Source organism: Tiliqua scincoides, chromosome 4, assembly GCF_035046505.1.
Source record: "Tiliqua scincoides isolate rTilSci1 chromosome 4, rTilSci1.hap2, whole genome shotgun sequence".
Lineage (NCBI taxonomy): Eukaryota > Metazoa > Chordata > Lepidosauria > Squamata > Scincidae > Tiliqua > Tiliqua scincoides.
In genome coordinates this window covers 172,495,173-172,514,780 of record NC_089824.1, presented here as the reverse complement: position 1 = coordinate 172,514,780, position 19,608 = coordinate 172,495,173, and the positions used below count along the sequence as shown (strand labels likewise).

The window sequence follows — 19,608 nt, the reverse complement described above, 5'->3', positions numbered from 1 at the left end:
TACAGGCTTATGCTTTCAACCCTGCTGATTGTGCCACTGAGTTAAATATTGGCCCTCTTCTAATGGAATGGTTTCCTAGTGTACAGTTTAAGCACTGTGCTTATACCTCCCTCAAGGCAGACTGAGAATTCCACTCAGCAGCCGACCAACTCTCAGGGGTAAATGGCAAGGACTATTTCCTGATAAGCAAGAAGAAAGGAACACACAGGTAGAAGATCCACAGGGGAGGGCATTATTTCTTAATTGCGCCTGGGAAAAGGTACACATTTTAAAGCAGAGGGAAGCCTTCACAAGGTGGTCCTTCTTTACAAGGCTTCACAAACTAGAAAGATTGAAGAGCAACAAGACTCAATGGAATTTCTTAATGCAATCATGTTAACCAAAACGATACAGCATGCTACAGCTGTTCTGCCTAGGTGGCTGCTGTTTTTGAAAAGCCTAGATTTGACATTCCTAACAACACTATAAATACTATCATTGTCTATCATTCAAAGTCCTACTGAACCCAGACAAAGCCCATCTCTTCCTATCAGTATCCTATCTAAGCTTACCACTCAATGCCTGAAATACAGCTAGAACCAGGGTGTCAAACTCATTCCACACAGTGGACCATACCACATTCAGGGCGCCTGCAGAGGGCCAGAAGTGACATCGTTAAGCAGGAATTGGCATCATTAAGCAGATTATGACAAGAAATAAGCACTTTTTTCTTATGAAGGAACTCATCTGCAAATAACAGATGAGAACGTATGCAAGATGAGGGAGATCCCAGTTATCATGCAAGGCACCTTTTCTTTCAGCAGTGCTGCTTGAGCTGAGGCATCAATTTGCAGCTTAGCAGCTGAGAAATGCCCTGCACATAGAAACCTTGGCATAAGCGGCACTACTGAAAGGACAGCCCACATGATAATTAGGCTCTCCCAACATCTCCCTCTCTCACCCGTCTTGGCCTGCCCCTCCCCCTGTAGTTTTCCTTGCCTTCTGAGGCCTTCTTCCATCCCTTCTTGAGACCTTCTCCCTTCCAGAGCCTCAGTAGAAGGGGTGTTGTTGAAAGAGTGGCACTCGATAAGGAAACAGAACCTCATCTTCTTCAGTCACAGATTGCCCTTTACCTCTGATCTCCAGCCTGATTTCTCCCTGGCTACTGTCTACAACCTTTAGAAGTAAAAATTCAAGTGCATCAGGGACAAGGTCATTTGAGACAGTATTAGATGTAGATTGTTTCCTGAACAATATCTCACCAAAAATGAAAAAAACAACACCAGAATGTTACTCATTTGGATTGTTACTCAGCGTGTGGTCCGTCTGTGGAATTCCTTGCCACAGGATGTGGTGCTGGCGTCTAGCCTAGACGTCTTTAAAAGGGGATTGGACAAGTTTCTGGAGGAAAAATCCATTATGGGGTACAAGCCATGATGTGTATGCGCAACCTCCTGATTTTAGAAATGGGTTATGTCAGAATGCCAGATGCAAGGGAGGGCACCAGGATGAGGTCTCTTGTTATCTGGTGTGCTCCCTGGGGTATTTGGTGGGCCGCTGTGAGATACAGGAAGCTGGACTAGATGGGCCTATGGCCTGATCCAGTGGGGCTGTTCTTATGTTCTTATGTTAGTCTTCCTAATTACTAGAGCACAGGGACCAGCACAACCTGAGAATTAAGTGATGGCTAGGGAAAGAGAAAATACCGTAAGAGGGCTATCCTAACTTGCGCTGGAAGCAGATAGGCCAGAGGGCATGCACTGCATCCAGCACAAGTTTGGGGCCAAAAGTAAAGCAGCCTAAGGCAAGGGGAAATGTTTCCCCTTACCCCATGTTATGCTGCAGCGGCCCAATGGGTCTACTTGGATCTGTGCTACCTGACAAGGAGGCACGAATTCAAGCAGCCCTGGATTGCCCTGGGCCGCCCGGGAACAGGGTCAGGATCCATTAAAACCACGGGTCCTGGCTCCACCTCCCACACTCTCCCCGCTGTCCCGCCTCCTTCCTGCCCTCCCAGACCCCTGTGTTGGCCGAGCTCTGCTGACACAACTCACACTCTCCCCTGGCCCTGTGGCAGTGTGGGGAGGCCGGTGCACATCTGTGTGCTGGCCTATCTCCCCAAAGAGTGGCACCTCCTGGGCCAGTGTGAGGGACTTGTGTTGGCCCCTGTACATTCTAGGACTGCACCCTAAATTTCAAAAAGTCAAATCTTGAATGTATCCAAAGTTACACTGAAAAAAGAGTTCATTTTAATAGCATTTGTTGTAATTTTCTTGTTATATTTCACAATAACTACAGCAGCATAGTCCAGGCAGGACAAACTGCTCCCCCAATATTAAATATAGATTTATGTCTAGCACCTTGGGCCATTTGTTTACAATAGTCACTCAGGACAGAGAGCTAAAGATTTGGCACAAAGTATAGGTACTCCCAAAGAATAATCACATCTGGTCTGAAACACTGAGGAACTGCCTCCTTGACCCCTTCATGGGCACCTGGACACAGGGTTGATAATGTTACTCTCCCCTTCTTTCTTATTAGAAAAAGAAACATTCACAATAGGTTGCATGTTAAGCATCCATAGCACAAATTCTGCACAATTTCTGCTGCTGCAAAAGGGAGGGGTGACTTTCGCTAATATTTCTCTGTACCTCCCAAAATCTCTGGGGGTGATGACCCTCCAGAGTAGAATGGCACATAGCATGGGAGATTGCACCAGAGAAGAGGGATTACTGCTCCCCCTTTGACAGGGAAGTACTGCCAGGAAACATGCATACACTTGAAATCTCCCAAAATATGGCCATGCTGGAGTTCTAAAACTAGGTCAGATTTTAGAACATAAGAACATAAGAACAGCCCCACTGGATCAGGCCATAGGCTCATCTAGTCCAGCTTCCTGTATCTCACAGCGGCCCACCAAATGCCCCAGGGAGCACACCAGATAACAAGAGACCTCATCCTGGTGTCCTCCCTTGCATCTGGCCTTCTGACATAACCCATTTCTAAAATCAGGAGGTTGCACATACACATCATGGCTTGTACCCCATAATGGATTTTTCCTCCAGAAACTTGTCCAATCCCCTTTTAAAGGCGCCCAGGCCAGATGCCAGCACCACATCCTGTGGCAAGGAGTTCCACAGACCAACCACATGCTGAGTAAAGAAATATTTTCTCTTGTCTGTTCTAACTCTCCCAACACTCAATTTTAGTGGATGTCCCCTGGTTCTGGTGTTATGTGAGAGTGTAAAGAGCATCTCCCTATCCACTCTGTCCATCCCCTGCATAATTTTGTATGTCTCAATCATGTCCCCTCTCAGGCGTCTCTTTTCTAGGCTGAAGAGGCCCAAACGCCGTAGCCTTTCCTCGTAAGGAAGGTGCCCCAGCCCCGTAATCATCTTAGTCGCTCTCTTTTGCACCTTTTCCATTTCCACTATGTCTTTTTTGAGATGCGGCGACCAGAACTGCACACAATACTCCAGGTGTGGCCTTACCATTGATTTGTACAACGGCATTATAATATTAGCCGTTTTGTTCTCAATACCTCTCCTAATGATCCCAAGCATAGAAATGGCCTTCTTCACTGCCGCCGCACATTGGGTCGACACTTTCATCGACCTGTCCACCACCACCCCCAAGATCTCTCTCCTGATCTGTCACAGACAGCTCAGAACTCATCGGCCTACATCTAAAGTTTTGATTTTTTGCCCCAATATGCATGACTTTACACTTACTGACATTGAAGCGCATCTGCCATTTTGCTGCCCATTCTGCCAGTCTGGAGAGATCCTTCTGGAGCTTCTCACAATCACTTCTGGTCTTCACCACTCGGAAAAGTTTGGTGTCGTCTGCAAACTTAGCCACTTCACTGCTCACCCTTGTCTCCAGGTCATTTATGAAGAGGTTGAAAAGCACCGGTCCCAGGACAGATCCTTGGGGCACACCGCTTTTCACCTCTCTCCATTGTGAAAATTGCCCATTGACACCCACTCTCTGCTTCCTGGCCCCCAACCAGTTCTCCGTCCATGAGAGGACCTGTCCTCTAATTCCCTGACTGGAGTTCTTTCAGTAGCCTTTGGTGAGGAAACGCCTTCTGAAAGTTCAGATATATAATGTCCACGGGTTCTCCCGCATCCACATGCCTGTTGACCTTTTCGAAGAATTCTATAAGGTTCGTGAGGCAAGACTTACCCTTACAGAAGCCATGCTGATTCTCCCTCAGCAAGGCCTGTTCATCTATGTGTTTTGAGATCCTATCTTTGATGAGGCATTCCACCATCTTACCCGGTATAGATGTATATACCCGGTATAGATTTTGCCATTAATAAGCTCCCGGATCGGAGTGAACTTATGGTTGCAAATCCCATGTGGGTTGAAACTCAAGGATGTATTTTCCCACAGAATAATGGCTAGTTCAGAAACTGGGAATCAAGGAACTACCCATGTATCAAGTATACAACACAATGTGCTATGCAGGTAATCACACATACACTTGTGGGCATGACATGCCTGATTTCATGATCACACATTTTTATGGGAATCTGGCACATTGTGCATGAAATTGTACATGGTGTGCACACATTCACATGCACATGATAATGGATGTATGGATCTATAAAACTCACTAACATTATGACTGACCAACATGTGAATTGTGCTTTAAACAGAATAGCTGTTTATGCCAAAAAAGCCAATTCTGGTTTTTTTTAAAACCTCTGGTTTTTTTCCGTAAAACCAGAAGTGACTTTTTTTTTGTTTAAGTGGCCATTCTGAGGCCCACAGAGGATGTGGGCAGATATGTATGGCCTCTGCTCAGAAGACCCTTCAGATGCAAAGTGTCAATTCAGCTATCCACAGGGAGTTTTGGAATGGAACCCTGCAGATACCAGGGCATGCCTGTACATTAATTACAATAGCAGCAAAGCACCTTTCTTGTATGTGATAAGTTGGGGATGACTGTGAATATCAATGCAGAAAGTATCTCTGCTGCTATAGCAATAGCATCTTTTTGGAAACTTATATAGAGTACCAATTAAGAGATCAGTGGTCTGTCATCTTGAATCTAATTGCTCTATTAATTAGCACTGAGGTAATAAGGCGCAGTATCATATCTTGAAGGAGGGCAAATATATCCTATCTATTTCAACAGTAGTTGCCACCAGGTTGTCCATGAGGAATTATATCAGGGGGGGGAAGTTTGCTAGGCCCTTTCTCAAAGGGGGAGCAATGCGGGTGGACAGAACAAGGGCAGGAAGGGGGAAAAATAGGGTGGGGGAGGGTAACAACAACTGGAAAAGTCTTCAGAGCCCAGGTCTACCAGACTTCCAGATGCATAGTCCAGGTCTACATGTCCATGTGGTGCCAACAATTAGATACAGCAATATGACATATATTACAGCATGGGATGATCAAATGTTTTGAAAAGGTAATGCTCAAAGGATAATTTTTAAAAATGAATGTTCTTTTTCCAGTGCAAATCCAGAACTTTCAAGCTATATCAGCAGGAGGAATAAAATAAGGAAAAGGCTTGTTACTGGTCCAATTTATGCAGAACCGCATAAGAAAACAAATGACAGACATGCAGGTGTAAACAAGGCCAAATATATCAAGGTCATTTTTAAAAAACACACAGGTCCTCCTTCCTTGGACACTTGGAAGACAAAGCTTTGCTTTGTCAACAAAAATGTAGATATATCAGCGCTGATCACCAAGCAGATGGTTTCTGAGAATATCATAATGGATGCAGAGAGTGCCTTAGGTCACAAACTAAGCTTCCTTACATATATTGTTTGGGTGCTGCCCTGCAGCTGACAAGGGTTTGTATATTACTGGGGATGTATGAAAGCTGTAAGGAAAATTTCTGATGCAAATAATGGTATTGTGCACTGGAAGTGGTCAACACAGTACAGGCAAAAAAGACAACGATGCCATTATTTTCTCTAAGCTAGGAGCATAAACACAGATTAATCCAGATCTCCATATATACATAAACCAGACCATTGCTTGCTTTTGGCAGAATGCCAATCATCACAAAATATCATTTCCAAAACAGAATCTACATATTTGAGACAAGATGGGACAGGCATTCACTAAGGATGCATTCAGCAAACTCTCAGCTCACTGATGTATGCTATAGCTCAATATTCTACTCCTGTATATAAAAAAGTGAGCTCCATTAATGAAGGTAACTGAAGGCAAATTTAACTTGACACTAAATTACATTTAGTCAAATTAATGTCAGAACTTCAAAATTATTTGTGAACATGCCGTACTTTAATGCCCTCAAATTTTTATCTCATTCCTCCAATTAAAAAATGAAGCCAGAGGAGCCTACGGCACTACATGAGAACTGATTTGCTTGACACAGTCTCATCGAATCATTGTTGCTTTCCACACTTCTTATGGGAAATCCAGCAGTGAGAGGAGAAAAACAGAAACCAGATTCACGTTCCTTTAGTCACCGACTCTTTAAAATGACCCAGCGTAACTACAACATTCAGTGTCAGCAAAACCACATTCTAGTCTTAGGTTGTAGTATGACATCCCCTACCTACATCTGTCTCCTTCCCCAAGGGAAACGCCCAAGCCCGACAATGGGGTTACTCAAGTCTGTGCTGGTATAGCTGGTCCAGAGCTGAGAGGCCCTGTGTTGGGCTGGAGGGTCCAATGCGAGGTTCTGGCAGAGCAGAGCTTCACCACTCCTGCCCCCTCCTTCCCCCCACCTCGGAATGCCTCAGCTTCTCCCTGACCAACCTCTCTGCTGCCCAGAGCTCATCCCTTGCTCCAGGTGGGTGTGGCAGATCTCCAGATGGCTGTCAGCCAGCACAAGCGCCAACCTGGTGCTGAGTGTTGCAGGCGTGCCTTAAAGCACATTTGTGACACTCAGAGCCAGCAGAGAGCCACTGCTGAAGTTCACGATTGGGACCTAAGTAAGAAATATACAATGCATCTCACTTCATGCTTGTAAGAGGGCAGCACCAAAACTCAGTAAGGCTTATGCCAACAGAGGAATGACCGATCTTATGTTCCTTCTACAATGGATCCCACATCACCCATTCAATTTCCAGCAATATAATTCTGAAGGAGAGCCTACTCTTGGGGTTTAGTTCTAATCACAAATATAGATCAAATTGGGCATTACCTCAAAAATACAAGAAATTTCCAGCATTTATAGGGTTAAACTAGCTAGACTTCCCCACTAAGAAATGGTTCTTACAGGCTTCTAGCCTACAAGTTTGTCTTTTAAATGTTTATAAGATACCACCACTGAATGAATTTTTTAAAGAAATTGTGCTTTTGTGTTTTCACCATCAGCGAAACCTTCTACAAGCATCAGAGGGTTTCTCTAATAAGTACATTGCAACAGTTCTACAGCATTTACATAATCATGTTATGAGAATGTTTAACTGACCCACAGTCTTGTTAATTCTTTGAAGTTTGTGAAAAATATAGCCTGACCAATTTAACTTAGACTTCAGCAACTTACCTTTCCAAAAGTGTTTTGAAAATCTAGTCAACCATTTATCCATCATGTTATCTCATGTCTGTGTGAGGCAACACATTCCTTTTACAAAAATCCACACAGACTGTTCCTTAACATACCAGGATTAAGACTGCTTTTTTGGTTCTCTGCATTTTGTACCAGTTTACCTAATGGAACTCACTGGACAACAGATTCAGAACAAGTTATTGACTTCTCCTTTAAGAAGGACAGTGATATTAACTGTTACATCCCAGTTCAGTAGTACAGACAGTGATTTGTTCACATTTAGATCAACTACTACCAAGATCTGTTCTATGGTCATTTCAGTAGTTAAAAATTCAGTTGACAATTCTGACCCTTTACCCCTCTTTAAGAGAATGAATCACTTACTAAAATTTAATTAGAAACATACTGAATATTGCATATCAGTTATTTTTGTACAGCAAATTGTTCAAGGAAGACAACGTTCAATGCTGTACATTCACTTGCCTCAAGCCAATAAAGTTGGATGCATGCCATGTAGGTCACCCACTCTCATGTGGGGAGGGGATGCTTTCACTGAGAAATATGACTAGCACTGAAAAGTAACAGTGCAACTGAACAAATACTGAACCATCCTGCAGAGTATTGCCCAGTTACCTATCAAAAACAGAACTATTAAAAAAGCATTCCTTCAGAACGAGGGTCAGACCCAGATCTAACTTTCTCTGTGCACATTTGTTCAAAAAAATTGATAGTTTGGGTTAGTTTCTCCAACTCTGCATAATATTCCAGAGGAAAAATGTGGAAGTCTCTAAATTTGACTTTTATCATTTGTTGTAATATGCCAAGATCCTAAGCCAGTCTGCAGCTGGCTGGCTCCTTTCAGTTTGCTCTGACCCATCCTTTGCATTGGATGCCAGCAAGGGAGAGTGTATGTGCTTAGGAAAGAGCCCCCAATGTCTCCCACACAACTTTGCATCCACACTCTTCTCTAGGTAGAAAGAGGCTGCTTGAAATTTACCAAAGGTGAATTTACGACTGGTAAATTCAGTTGTAAAAGGTGAAATTGGCTGTGGGTCGCAATCTCTATTTTTAGTTGTTCTGAGGCGCGGGGAGTGCAGCACAGCGGTCCGTGGGCTCCCCGCACCACCCAGAAGACCAGCACTGTTAATGGCAAATTAACACCACCCTTTAATCCTCATCAGAGGCACAACTGTGGTAATCGCATCGCTGCCTCCACCACTGCCCCAACCCTTAAAGAGGCAGAGAAAGCCTTCCTCCAGTTTGGGAACTTCTGCCCTAACCTTTGAGTGGCCCAGCACTTGCCTCTCCCCAAAGACCCCACCTCCACAACTTCCCACAACTGACAACAGAGAGAGAGGAAGGCTCTCACCCTTGTTGGCTCACTGAAGGGGCTTGTTCTATATAAAAAATATTCAATGCAAATCCAACATTTTGACAGCCTCAGAACAAACACTGCCCAGCACAATGCCTCGAGATATTTGGAATGTTAAATTGATACTGACCTAAGGAGATACAGATAGTGCTGGAATATTTGCTTAATACCCTTGGGGCAAAATCTGTATTTTCCATGCGAGAGATACAAGAATCATTCTGGTGCAAGCTATGAGTGTTAACTTTACTATTTAATTTGAGAACAAACTAATTGCATTACACAGACTAAAGTAACTGAGTGGACAATGACATAAATCTCTCGGTGCAACTCCAAACCATATTCTTAGTCCTGTTTACAAAAATATAGTGTCCAAGTCAGTACTTTGACTCCTTTATTGTATGAGCTTCACACTAATTTATTCTCTCACGATATCCAGGAGATTCTGGATTATAAAAAGATAGGGATAGCAGGCTAACAAGAGAGTTGTTTCTATTCTATAGCACATTGGCTTGGATAGCCTCCTTAAGGGAGAAGTAACAGCAGTAACAGCAAACGTAGAGGGAGAGGGAAACTCAGAAATGCCTTTTCTACAAAAGGTTTTACATATACCTCACAAAATGATCATAATGCATCTCTAGCCACATAGGTGTGGGTTTGTATTGAAAGTGACATCAGCTTTCAACAAACAGCACTGCTCACAGTTAGACAAGAATGCCTCAAACAAACAGAAAAAGATAGTGCGCAGATGATAGCCCTGGTGCTGGTTCATTCAGGTACACACAAGTCAAAGAGTCTCCCACCTCTCCATCTTAACACACTTCTTCCATTGCAATAAACAAGGGTGAAAAGTATCTTCAAGAATAATCTTCCCAAGTAGCTGCCCCAGCAAAAGAAGTGCAAGAAAACACTTTGCTCTCTCAAACAAGCCCTACAGTCCAATCTTCCTACCTCCTATCCACTCTGTGAATAATTGTGGGTCCTTACTTGTGTCTCCCTTATCTAACAGCATGGTCAAATGGGTCATGAATTGCAGTGCATGAACCTCTCAATGACTAGACTGAAGGAAAGCATTTTATATTAAACATTTTCCATCATAACCAATGTTTACATTAAGAAAACACAGTAATGTCGACACAAATATCACTCACTCTTGATTTGGTTATATTCATTGGGAGGCAAACACACACACCAGCAAAGTGTTCTTTGCACACTGTACTAAGAACAAAACACATACACAGTATTTACAGTATTCTAAACAGTATTAATGCCAGGAGAAGCATGTCCAATTCTAAGTTCCATGAAGGAGATATTCAATTCTGCCTGAAGCAAACCTATTTCTATTTTGACTCTGTGAAATTATAATTGGAAGGTATCTAGGGGCACGTATAGGTCATCTGGTCCATCCTCTACCATAAGGCATGATATCCTATATTCCTAATATGTGTCATGCTTTTCCAGGAAAACTTACCATGAAGATTATATACAGTAATAATTTGACTTTCATCGCTTTGATCTTTCGGCTGTTTCCACTTAAAACACCTGTAAAATTTTGTTTACATGCTTTTTCTTTCATATGATTTCCTCAACATTATGTTAAGTTTTCTTTTATTTGTTTATATAGGTTTCGCATGCATTCGCATGTGTTATGTAGTTAGTTATTTAAGTTTTTGCCGGCCCAAATAAATTTGCAAGTTAAATAAGGCTATGCTATGACATTCATCCATTTTTAATTTTTATTCATGCTCTGTTACCTAATCAGACAAAAGTGCAAGGTATTGCTGTAACAACTTTAGTTGCATGTTTCCATGTTGAACTTTTTTTTGCAGTTGAGAAATTCTGAGCAGTTAGAATGAGGTAACATTTTGGATAACACAATCCGGAATTGAACACAGAAACAAAGTTATGTCAAAAGATACCAACTTAATTATTATTGTTAAAGTAATTAGTCTAATAGCTTAACTGGCAGAGTGCAAACCATGATTTCATACACCTTACCAGCCTATAAATCAGTAAGATTTAATGTGAGTAATTTGGTCTGTGCCAATTCTCAATACAGAACTTTGCAAAAAAAACCCAAAACAACCCTATTCAGCCACCTACACATTTGGGCTTGCATAATAGATGAACAAAAGACAATTCTTTTGATGAATGAGATGAACAAAGAGTATTCTAACAGAACTGACTTAAGGTGGCAACCTGATCTGAACTTGGAGAAATCCATTAACAAAGAGTTTGACCATGTACAACGTTTTGATCAACCTTGACAGCAGTCATAATTTAAGTTACTCAATAACTTGCACATTAGATATGTGCCTAGATTATGTGCAAGTCAGAAGAAACAAACCTTCATAAGACATCCAACTGTTTTACTGCACATTAATCAAAACAAAAGAATCCAAGAACCAACTACAAAGACAAAGAAAACACAGTGGCTAGCATTGATAATCCTTTACACTTATTCAGCTTAATGTTAAATTGGCTTCAAACTTATAGAAGCTTTAGCAGAAAACAGAACAAGGAAATATTAAACAGTTTCGAATGTTCAGCAAATGGACACACTTAAATGCGAACTTGCTATGAAAATTGGAAAAAGAAGTTGTACCAACTACTTTAAATTGGTACAGCAATAGTGTCAGACCCTTTTCTTAGAAAACTCTTCCATGGCATAAAGAGCAGTAGAATTTAATTGCACCAGTTCAATCACTAAGACTGCAAACCTATACATATTTTTCTGGGAGTAAGGAAAGTACTTCCCTAGGCTACTTACTTCGGAGTAGACAAGCATAGGATTGTGCTGTGAGATTACTTTAAAATGGAAAAAAAGTTGCAAACTAATTGAATGGAACTCCTCTTCACTTTACATTTAAGACAAAATACCCACATCTGGGATGGAATCAAAATTCATAACTGAAACTGTGATGACAGGGTGTCATTTCTTAGTGCCATCTAACATAGTAGAACATTCTCAAAAAGAACAAATTTGCAAAGGGGGTCTTATCATAAAAAATTAACCATACTATTCATAATGAACTGATTACTTTAAATAGACTGCAGTGGAACCTCAACTTTACACTTGGTTCATTTTATAATGCATTATCCATAGTGAAACCAGGTTCACTATACAATGCATCATTCACTTTACAATGGGCTCACAACTGCCATCAGTAGTACCCTGTGGATGATTAAGGGCTCAATCCACTTTCTTGCACCGACATAAGGGCAATGCAACTTTGAGGTAAGGAAACAAACATTCCCTTCCCTTGAGGAGGCCTCCATGACTGCCCCCCAACTGCAGAATGCAGCACATGCCCCACTGGCACAGCTATGCCAGTGCTGGAAAGTGGGTTAGGATGGCACCCTAAGCCAACTAGAGAAGTAAATGCAAGTAAATGCAAATGCACTTGGTGCATGTCAGCCAAGAACAGTACTTATAACATCATGGCTGTGTGTATTGAGGGAAGGACACAGTTTTGTAATTTGTGTTTTGTACTTATAACATTTTGTAAATCAATAACCCTGGCCCCTAAAGAGTGCAGTAGGTGCCCTCTAGACACCGAAATAGCTTTGTTCTGTAGCAGAAATCTCACTTCCATGATCTTAAAACAAATTACCAAAAAACAATGTGTAACTGCCAATAACCCAACAACTTATTTGGTCCACATTACAAAATTTTCGCAATACAATGGTGTCTCTAGAATAGATCACCATTGTAAAGTGAGGGTCCACTGTATAGAATTTAAGTGTGTTCCCCTGAAGGTACACAAGCAGTTGCAACACTTATATCTATTCAGCAAAAATGGAAAGTATCTGTGGTTCTGAAAATCCCTCCAAAAAGTGTAACTGAAGTCCTATTCTTCTGTCATGGCTGAAGTATTATATGACAATTTATCCTATGTACTGTTACTGCACAGGAGCTGTCCAGGGTATTGAAAGCAATTATGGTATTGCAGTAGACGCAGAAATACCATACCAGAATCTTTCCTGTTTCCCAAGATACATTCTTCTGTGAGAAAAGGTACAGTTTTCAATGCATTTTTCAGGAACGACATAAACATAAGTTCTGCCATTCTTAGCATTATGCACAAACTATGAATGCTTGTGTACAAATACATTTTATACACAAAATATAGTTGTCAGTAGTCAACATAACTCAGATTAACTGTAACAAAAGTCCAGGTTCAGAATTTCCTCCTTAATAGAAGCAAACAGGCTTTGGCACATCCAAACAAAATTATCCCTGCTGTATTTTATAGCAATAAAATACATGATTCATCAGTAAAGATTTATTTTGCCAAAAAAAAAAAAAAACCCTGACAAAATAAATGCATCAAGTATTAGATTGCTCTTTTAAAATTTCATTTGCATTTATAAGTGCTGCATTTAACATTCACAAATATAACACTACATTATACTCTAAGTTGGTTCTCTTATTTCTGAAGTTTCTGAAACTGCAGCTGATAAGAAAAATGCACAGGAAACAAGATGATCAGCATTCATTTTATTTCATTTTCCTGCTTTTAAAAAAAAACTTAATACTCAAACTGCATCAAAGTTTTTCCTAAAAGAGTCAAGTGGTCAACCACCAGTGACATCTAATGCTAGTCCAAATGAAACTATGAGACCTGAAGCCTGATGTAGGTAGGAAGGTAATGTAAAAAGTCAGATTTGCTTTACCTCTCTAAATATTGTATACATACAAAGGCAGGAGCTATTAATGATGTTGTCACTTTCCCCTGCTCCTAGCCATAGTAGATGCACTAGCAATTTTGTCAGATGTCTTTTTGATATTATTCAGTCTAGTTATTCTACATACCCAGAACAGTCAAGGCTTTATACACTTAACAGTTTAACAAGGAGATGACAATTTACATTCCTAAATGGCTGATCCAAGAATAACTCTATAAACAGAACACCTTTAAGTGACTGTCCAACACACCGGTCAAACACCCCTGTGCAATCTGTTCTTATTCTTTAAAGTGATCATTTAAAAATAAAGCAAACATCCTAAATAGATTGTGCTGTTTAGTCTCCTGTATCAGCCTAAAACTTGATCTATTTTAGAAGTTGTTGTCACCATTTTGTATACCAAAAGTATACAAAAGAGTTTTATGCATCTTCAGGAACAAAAATCTGACCCCATTCAGTTTTATAAAGTTGGAACTGTATGCAGCACACAGATTACATTCTGGGGTCCCCAAAGAAAGCTGCTGAGCAGAGATGCATATTACTCATTTTTTTCAAATAATCCAAATACCCTTGCATGTGCCTTCAAGAAAATGGAGGCTGACTAAATAAAGAATGCTGTGCTGAAGGATTTGCAAATGGGAGTTTTACACTTCCTGAAAACGTGGAGCAAAGGGCAATAACCCAGCAACATACGAGGTTGATACCTTGGTTTTTCCATAAACCCACTTCTTCCCAAAAAAGTTGCAAGACCATTATCTAAACTTGGCAAGGATCCTCCTCAATGAATACTCATTTCTGCCTAGTGAGGTTAAATGACTGTGCATTATTTAGCTAAGTACTGACCAGGATAACTGATATTCTAGTGAATGCACAAACAATGCTGTGCTTTAAGCTATCCAGTGAGATTAATACCAAAGCAAGGAATTTATATATGATAGCCACAGCCCATTGCTCTATTCTGAACAGTCCTGTTTAGACATTAAGCAGCAATGGGAAAAGTGTTCTTAAGGCAATGCTGTAGCAATCAATACTAAATATGTAAAAGGGGATAGATATAAGGTGTGGAGCTTCTGTGACTACTTAACAAAAACCAACAGTATTTGCTGAAAAACTGGCACCTAAAACATTCAAGCTTATGTGATACTACACAAAGTATCTCTAACAAGGAACTAATACTCCTTCAAATGCAAGAATTGTAGTGACCTCATAGCTAGCCTGCAGATAACTGAAAGTACTCAGAGAGTTAACAATTATGGGCAGAATTAACTTGTGTCTTTCCCCTTCAGCCATTTCCATTTGAAACTAGTAGATCAACTCTCCAAGACTATCTAATCCACTCATTTCCAAGTCTCAAGCAGTTCTACCCTCATCCAGAAGGGCTTTCTTGGCATCATCTATAATAAACCTGGGATTTCACAGAATTCAGCCTTGTCTCATTCTTGCACAGCACAAACTGCTTTAATAGAGGATTAAAAAATTTGAAAATTTATCTCCAGAATATAAACAGTGTTTGATGCACTATAGCATAAGAGTTTTGGTTTGTTATCCAAACGATTAGATGCAAATCCTAAGAAAATCTCTGACAAAATTTCTACAGTTACTTACCAGGAAGCGGACATCATCGAAGCCATTGAGAAGCAGTTTACTCTCATACTGCTGTAAGCCGATGGACTCCAGCCACTCCCCAACACTCTGCTCCAGCATCCGCGAACCTGACGAGAGAGGAATCGGCAGACGCTTGAAAAAGGAAAACCCATTAAGTCGGTAGCAGCGGCACTCTGAGGAAGACAGGTGGCATTGCCACATCATAGTCATAACCATAAAGAAGCCAAATCAGGCCCAGCGTACAACAATCAGCTGACAGACAGCTCCTCTTCTGCACACAAACCATGAATAATAAGCTTCTGTCCTGTTCATAAACTAGAGTGTTAATTGGTATTCCAGTTACACTCAAACAAATTCTGAATCCAAGCTGTTTAGAACCATTCCCAGGGCCAAGGCATCACATGCACTGATTTCCTGGCTTGTGTATTTCTTGCCAGATATAAGCAGCCCAAACCTCACAAGAATCCCAGTCAGCTCCTTGTTTCATTGGAGGGGGTTGCAAACTTTCCAAGGCATCATTCCAAGCCAGAGCTACAGGCATGAGAGACAAGAGGGCCAGCTCACAAATACATACTGCCCAGCAGATGCTTGCATCCATGCAACTTCAGATGCATTACCTTGTACAACAGGCCAGTAAGGAAGGCTGTTAGCACTGGAGGTGCAAAGCAGTTAGAGAGAAAATACATCTTCATGCAGCTGAGAGAGACAAACAGACACGATGGGTGTTCAGAAAAGCAGCAGCAGCCAGATTAGTGAACAGCTGTCCAAAGGAAGACATGCAAGACAAATAAAAAACACACAAACTGCAGTAGAAGAATTAAGATTTATACTTTTTTTCCCCCAACAGTCCCGAAATAGGCAAACCATGGTAAGGGCTTCTCTTTGTTATTTTATTACTAGGAGTTGAGGCATGAGCGACAACAAGCCTGAGTTTAGAAGTCCTGGCACTGTCATTTTACCACCTATCCAGATGCATGACATCCTGACAGCCTGTATTGATTTCATAGGGCTGGAGACCAGCGTCAGCATCTAAACTGGAAAGAACAGTTATGCCGGAGCATCCAGTCAAAGGCAAAAAAAAAAGATAAGTCGACAGCTCATTTTCCACCAAACATGTCTGCTCCTGCCAGTTCTTTGTCAACTTGTATTTGCCAATCCATTTTCTTCCACTAACAGCAAGGGCTACTTTCAAATTCTTCAGTCAGATAATAAACAGCTCTCAGAACAAAGCATTTTAGCTCCTTGGTTTAAAAAGGAAACGGCAAATAAGAAGAACACACCCCCTCCCCCTTTCTCCGCAGCAGATAGGGTTAGTTATGTCCTGGCACCTCCGTTCAGCCGGTTAATCAGAAATAAATTCTTCAAGTGCACTGTAGAAGCTAGATAGAGCAGCTCTTCTTTCCTTTGCACCTAAGAGGAGAGTCTAGGAACTTGTTACTTTCCTTGTGCAAAACTGGAGATATTTTGATGTAGCAAGGAAAGTTCAGACCCCACGTCCTTGCAGTCCTCAGAGGAATTGATATGCAAGTCACGCAGAATTTTCTCAGGCTTCCTAGCATGTCCGTCTTTGAAGGGCATTTGCAAAATACTGATGTACAAGACACCAGGGTTGCAGCCTTTGAACCCTGGGATTATCTGAAGTTCTGCAAATTCTAAACCAGCCCCCGCCCCTTCTTTGCTGTAATGCCTACACAATGCAGTGCTGGCTATTATCTGAATTGTGGAGTTAGAGATCCTGCTGCACTGGTCTGCATAAAATATCCTCTGTTAAGCAAGTCATAGTTAATGAGTGCTAGGGAGCTGGCCAGCTTTCTTAATGCATACTGCAGCACCAGGGATGCAGCGCTCACAAAAGGTTTCCGCCTCCCTTCCCTGACAAAGCCTGGGCAAAGGACAGCATCTATCCCCAGAATTCAAGCAGTAGTCTCTTGCTTGGCCAAACATTCTTGCCTCGTCCAGGACATATTCCTTTTTGCTCCATAAGAAGGTGAACGACTGGTTCCCCCCCTACGCAAGCATGTATCCTTTTCCCAAAGCTGCAGCAGACTGCTTTGTCTAAAAGGTAGCAAGCTCCACACTTGCTGCATCTCTTGCTCTCTCACTGGCTGTTCCCTCCCCTCTCCTCATGCTCACACCCCTCCCAACACAAGCAGTGATCAGATTTCAGAACAGAAGCTGGTGAGGGAGAGAGAAATAAGACAGCAGCCTTTTAATATCCATGTTAAAATTCCAGTATTTGCTTGGTAGCTCAGAGCCACAAGGTCTGAGTTTAGATCACAAAACTGATGTGGCTTGTTAGGATTAATCTGCATGAGTGAGCTGAGATTTCTAGATGTTAAAAAGGTAAGCATGGCTGAAAGGCAGAAGAAATGAAAAGAGCATACTATGCTGGCATTTTCCACTAAGCCTATGTAGTTGGATGTAAAACTTGCTTTGTCTGGAATCCAAGAAGCTTTGCCTCCAATAAATCTGAAACAGTAGTGTAATGCTGAAATTGAAGGCAACACTTATTAAATTGGAAAACCAAACTTAGCACTGAGGGGTTGAAGAGGTCAAGCTGATGAAACCTCCTAGATTTATCTGGAATGAATAAGGCACAAGAATCATGTATATTGTTTTGTAAAACCTGACTAAGCGATACACTTACACTGAAGTCTAAAGTTCTTCATCTTATAAAGCCAAGCATAAAATTAGTGTGGTTCATTAGCTAGAATTCTGTAATAGCTCCTTAGTACCAAAGAATTGGAAGTGAGCTTAATGCTCTACAGAGCAAATCATGGCCCATCTCTGAAAGAATTTATAACTCACGACCAAAAGAGCCAGTATGGTTCATTAGATACTGCTGAATCTGAACAAGCCTCATTCAGCTTTAACTCCCATTTGTAAAGTGAGAACAGCATTGATCGACCTCTCACAGAAATGAAAGGAGAAACAAAATGAAGATTGTAAAAGTACTACATAAGCAATAATTCTTCTGCTCACTCATACATTTTTTGTTTCCAACAATTAATTTTATCAGCCAGAATCAATGAGGAACATACTGACTGGCACATCAGCATGCCCTAATACGTATCATTGTGAAGGTGTCACAGTGTCGAGGGAGATGGACACTGGGTGATATCAGGAGGCAGAACACTACAACAACATATACCAATTCTACTACAGTGGCAACAGCCATCATTGCCACGTAACATACAGCATCTTTAGAGCTATGAATTTGTAAAATAAAATATGTAACCAGGGACCACTTTCTCTGGAGACTCCAAAGCATTTTGGCTGCAATAAAGCCAGTCACACAAGTACAATTCTGTGCACCTGAGATATGGTAGCAGCTATTTTATGATCGGATTGCAGCCAACTAACTGTATAGTAACTAGCATACTACTCGGTTTGCACTGTTATGAGGCATTCTGCACCTTTATGGCTGTTAGAAACCACCCCTTTGATTTATGCCAAGCCATACTACTGTCAAATGAAGAAAAAAAAATCTGGATGTTTGATTTACACTCCTAAAATAGAGACTGCAGTTAATGCAAACTAGAGAGTTAAACTGAACAAAGTAAAACACAAAGAGGCTAGACTATGGTGTGTGGAGCCTGGTAAGTTCCAGTCTGTACCTCAAGGAGAACAGTGGAATAGTTTGACACTTTTCAAAGAAATTTCCTGTTAACTCAAAGCATCAAATATTAGTCAACTTTCTGCATTACCATTGCAAAATGAGATTAAATGTATGCTGAAATGAGTTTATTTTGTTTAATAAAAACACAGTGCATGTTTTGAGCTATAATCTACTTCAAAATTAATTTGTACTATCTCTACCTGAACTGGTTAACCTAACATGCTTATTTAAGTGTACTGATGTAGCTAAGGTGACTCATTCTTCTCTGGTTTGAGGCAATGACTGATGAAAATCACTGTAAACCAATATACATACTACACAACCTCTAAATCCATGCCAGGACAACCATCACAAGCTAAAGAACTGCAGCATAAAAGAAGCCATTTCACCTCAACCACCAACGTTTTAATTTTCCAACTAGGTTAATAGGCTGAGAGTGACTGGAAAGGCACGATGGATTGTGCTGAAGTCAAAACATAGAAGTACAGAAACTATATTTTATGAGCACAGGCTTTGGACTAAGATGGTACTGCAAAACAAGGCCTTTTGATTTCAAGCTGAATTCCTTCCTTCAAAAGAGGTGAAATGCTGCCCTTGAACAATTTCTTCATCAGAGATACTACTAAATGTATTATCGGGCAAGGCTCAACGCACACATTTCAGTGCGGAGAGAATATTCATTCATTCTTCGTCTAGTCTTGGACTGCAACAGTTCCACTGAACTGAGCATCTTCTATGCCTGGAATCAAACAGCTGTAGGTACAACCCAACAAAAAGAAAACAGTTGCATATAGATTAGTCTTTATTCCCAATATGTTCTGATATGCAATTTTTTCTAAGTTCTCGGCTTTAATCCTCAAA

The 19,608-nt window shown here is 41.1% G+C and overlaps 1 protein-coding gene across 3 annotated transcripts in view; it reads right to left on the bottom strand.

Moving 5' to 3' along the window:
• Window positions 1-19,608, bottom strand: part of ANKS1A (ankyrin repeat and sterile alpha motif domain containing 1A) — a 170,947-nt gene that overhangs the window by 35,034 nt on the left and 116,305 nt on the right. For all 3 annotated transcript variants that reach the window (XM_066622832.1, XM_066622833.1, XM_066622834.1), the window contains exon 16: window positions 15,129-15,235. In XM_066622832.1, coding sequence (XP_066478929.1) covers window positions 15,129-15,235 — 107 coding nt within the window. The remainder of the gene's footprint in view (window positions 1-15,128; window positions 15,236-19,608) is intronic.